Raw genomic sequence first — 3,710 nt, 5'->3', positions numbered from 1 at the left:
AAACTAATATATATATATATATATATATATTTAAATATAACGATATTATCTATCTATATACTACTAAAACTCTGCGATTGTTTGTTTGCTTGTCTGTAATTAAATACAGCAAAAACAGCGTATAATAGTGCCATGTTTGTAATGAAATGAAAATAGAAATGAGAATAAAAACAGAATAAAACAAGTTTCGTTAAAATCGGGCCACGGGTTACCGAGTTAGCCCCGTTTTTCGGGTCACTTTTCATACATTCCAATATTATAACACTTCGTTTTCCACCTGATGAATCACTTTAAAATGTCTTCTATACAACAATATATGCACAACAGAAATTAAATGATGAGATGAAAATGGTCCTACAATATTATTGACTATTTGCAAATAGTAACTATGAAGACGAGGTAATAAATAAAAATCAAGTCGAGAACAACAACAAAATTTTATAAACGAAAACCTCTCGCCGAGCATTGGCTATTATATTATTTCCCTGTCAATGTTCCCATCTTCATTAAAAGGCGTAAGATGACAACAATCAAATATCTTTTCTTGAATTATGAATAACACGAATGGATTGAAATATTTAATTAAATCATCTCAAAATAAACCGTCATTTCGGTGCAATATTGAAATTAGCTTGAATTCTTCAGAACCTCTGAATAGTGGTTGACCCAACGGGTCACGGTGGTTTAGTTTACTTAAGCCAAGAATTTGTACACCCAGGTGGCCGGCTTTGACAGCAATCTAACAGGACTAGTATGTTTGGCAATGGGGACTCGAACACGTGAGGATTGCGCATCGAAAGCCTTAACTACCAGGCCTAATAATATATACATATATAAACGTATCTGTATTTCATTGGTGTAAAACTAAAAAAAAACAAAAAACATTTAGGTAATGATTTGAATTTCGCGCAAAGCTACACGAGGTCTATCTGCTTTAGCTGTCACTAATTTATCAGTGAAAGACTAGAGGAAAGGCAGCTAGTCAATGCGAGTGAAGCACCCTAACCACCTGCTGATGGCGGGTCTAAAGTGTAAGTGTAAGAAACCTTATCTTTCCAAGTTTCATTACCTTAAATGTCTAAGATATACTTAGTTAATAACTACACAACGGGTTGTTGTTAAATCTTTCTGTTAGAAGAATAACAGATTGTGAATATACACTAATATACGCGATTTCAAAAAATATATAAAACTATCCTTACACGCGTATTTTAAATATCTATTGAAACTCACAGTATCTGCAACGCAATTTTATTATCCCAAGTGAATCACCGTAGAAGTCGTGAGTTCTGTGAATTAATATACTGTGTGCCTTTAGCTATGTATCTAGAATGATAAGAAGGGCACAACTTAAAATGGTTCCATATCAATCCCTCACCAAGATTAAAAAGTAATAAATATAACCAGACCTACAATAATAGCAAAGCTTGCTTTCTAAGTATGCCACGTATGTTGTAATCTTTCTGAAAGATAAGCTATCTCAAAATAACAGCTTTAACAAAAAGGCAGTGCGTGTTACGTCGGGTAAAGTTGTGCAGCTATGGAGTCACAAGCTTCCCAGTTCTTATAAAAAATACTCGTAGTAAAGAAAAGACAGCGCTCGAGTTACCTGTGAAACTTTTCAGAACAGACCGTCACAGTTTAACGTTTTTTCTTTTATCGGTTTGTCGCGTTTTTACAGGAATATTATTTTATTTCATATGAAATTTTAGATGAGTATATTAAATACCTGGTTGTCTGTTGAAAAACCAGAATGTACCGGTTCCCAAGGAAAGTTCAAAATATCTTTGCAATTTTAATTACACTGCTTTACATATCAACTGGGCAGAGTCAAGGTAAGTCATAGTATTCATAGGTTCTGGATAACTGAAAATCTAGAATTGAAAACATGTTTTGTTTACGTTACCTCCCCACCTTACCCCCGAAAAATATATTGAGTGTAACTGAACGTAACTTAGGAGTTGCTCAAAACTTTGAACAATAATTGAAGAATCACTGATTGCAAAGTTGTTGAATACTTCAATCGTGCTAAAAGTTTTATTTTATAAATTATCATAATATTTTCTTAATTGACTCATGTATATGTATGTCTTCTACCAACTCATAATACTGAATGTTTTAACCACATTTTTATTACTATATCGTAGCTTGTATTAAACATTTCTTTTTCATTATTCATCAACTTCTTCGAGGCGTATAGTTTTATAATTTATATAGATAACTAATCATCTTATCAAGAACTCGTAGACAGGTGAAATCTAAATTCACCTCCTTATGCCTATTTCTGTGATACACCTTGAATCGTAATATATTTTCTTGTTTTTTAACGCTCTGTACGAAACTCACTGACAGCTTCATCTCTAAATAATGTCTTCGTGCTGTTGAGTGAATGTATATATTTATATCAGAGTAAGTACACCTATTACATTTTTGATTAGAAACTAGTAACATATTAGCTCACATCGGTCAGTAAATCCCCTCTTTATGACCTTAAAACTTTAAATTCCGAGCAATAACTGCTCTCATCTGTATAGATACTTAACATATTTCCAAACCTGTTTACATATGATAACTTTAATTATGATTAATTAGCCAAACAGGTAGTTATAAACAGCAATTAACAGAAGGATCGTGTATTTAGTTTGTAAAAAGTAAATGAAGTAAGTAAAGTTAAAAACATATTATCGCAAAGACGAAAGTAGCTTAAGATATTTGAATGAAGATTAAAGTTTTAATTTGATGGTTCAGATTTAAACTGTATGTATTAAGATAAAATTAAACTCGAAAAATGCGCACGTATGCTGACTTATATAAACTTGCATACGACAACTTTGCTGACTGAAGTCACGGAAATCACTGATTGAAAATAAATACAGGATCAAACAGTGAAACTGGAAACCCATTGCTATTGCAGTTGGGATCAATTGATATAAATGCAAAAACGCTATCTTTCCATAAGGCTGTGATACTTGTAGGTGTGGACACTTACAAATGACCACATTCATGATGTTAGAAAAACATGTAGGTTCAGCAAATCAATGTAACACAAATATATGATACCCTACAACCTGAACGCTTTCGAAAGGTGGACATTTCTTTTTAAGGAGCAAACAGTTTTCCCCTGAAGAAGAAAGGACCACCTTTCGAAAGTGCTTGGGTTATAGGTATCATATCTTTGTGTACAAGTGACCACAGCCTTGTTTGCGACATACGCACCATCTTCAGTAAATATTTTTTGTGTTTTGTTTCGGCCACAATTAGGGTATCTTATCAGAGTTAATAGCTCAAAAACTGGTTTGTCATTTCATGTTTTGAGAATTCCCGCTGTATAATAGAAGGTTATCAATCCATAAGAAAGATATATATATATATATATATCTCGCAAACTATTGATTACATTAATTGTTAATAGGCGATTGAATCAGCACTATAAAACAATAATGAATTAATGTCGCATTACCGTTATCGGTCCAGGTTGTCAACTTATTGACATAGCGGACAATGTCTGTGGTAAAAGCACCCAAATGCTTTGGGGATATCCCATCTATCAAACATAATCCAAACGCTGGTGCTAATCTAGTCAGCCGTCGTGGAAAATCAAATATGGGTATGAAACTCAGTGCTTACACCCACAACGTCTCAGCTTCTACTGCATATCACTGTCAATAGCCAGTTGAGGGAAGGCAGTTACCCTTAACTTTATTGAAGTA

At 33.3% G+C, this 3,710-nt stretch overlaps 1 protein-coding gene across 1 annotated transcript in view; it reads left to right on the top strand.

Moving 5' to 3' along the window:
• Positions 1-1,596: 1,596 nt before the first annotated feature.
• LOC111087852 overlaps positions 1,597-3,710 on the top strand; it is a gene marked incomplete at its 3' end in the record, with an annotated part of 14,939 nt that continues 12,825 nt past the window's right edge. The window contains exon 1 of the mRNA XM_022396017.1: positions 1,597-1,835. Within this exon, the coding sequence (XP_022251725.1) occupies positions 1,754-1,835 (82 nt within the window). The remainder of the gene's footprint in view (positions 1,836-3,710) is intronic.

Source organism: Limulus polyphemus, unplaced genomic scaffold (assembly GCF_000517525.1).
Source record: "Limulus polyphemus unplaced genomic scaffold, Limulus_polyphemus-2.1.2 Scaffold2755, whole genome shotgun sequence".
Lineage (NCBI taxonomy): Eukaryota > Metazoa > Arthropoda > Merostomata > Xiphosura > Limulidae > Limulus > Limulus polyphemus.
The sequence above is the reverse complement of the archived record's forward strand: the minus strand, read 5'-3'. Positions and strand labels throughout refer to the sequence as shown.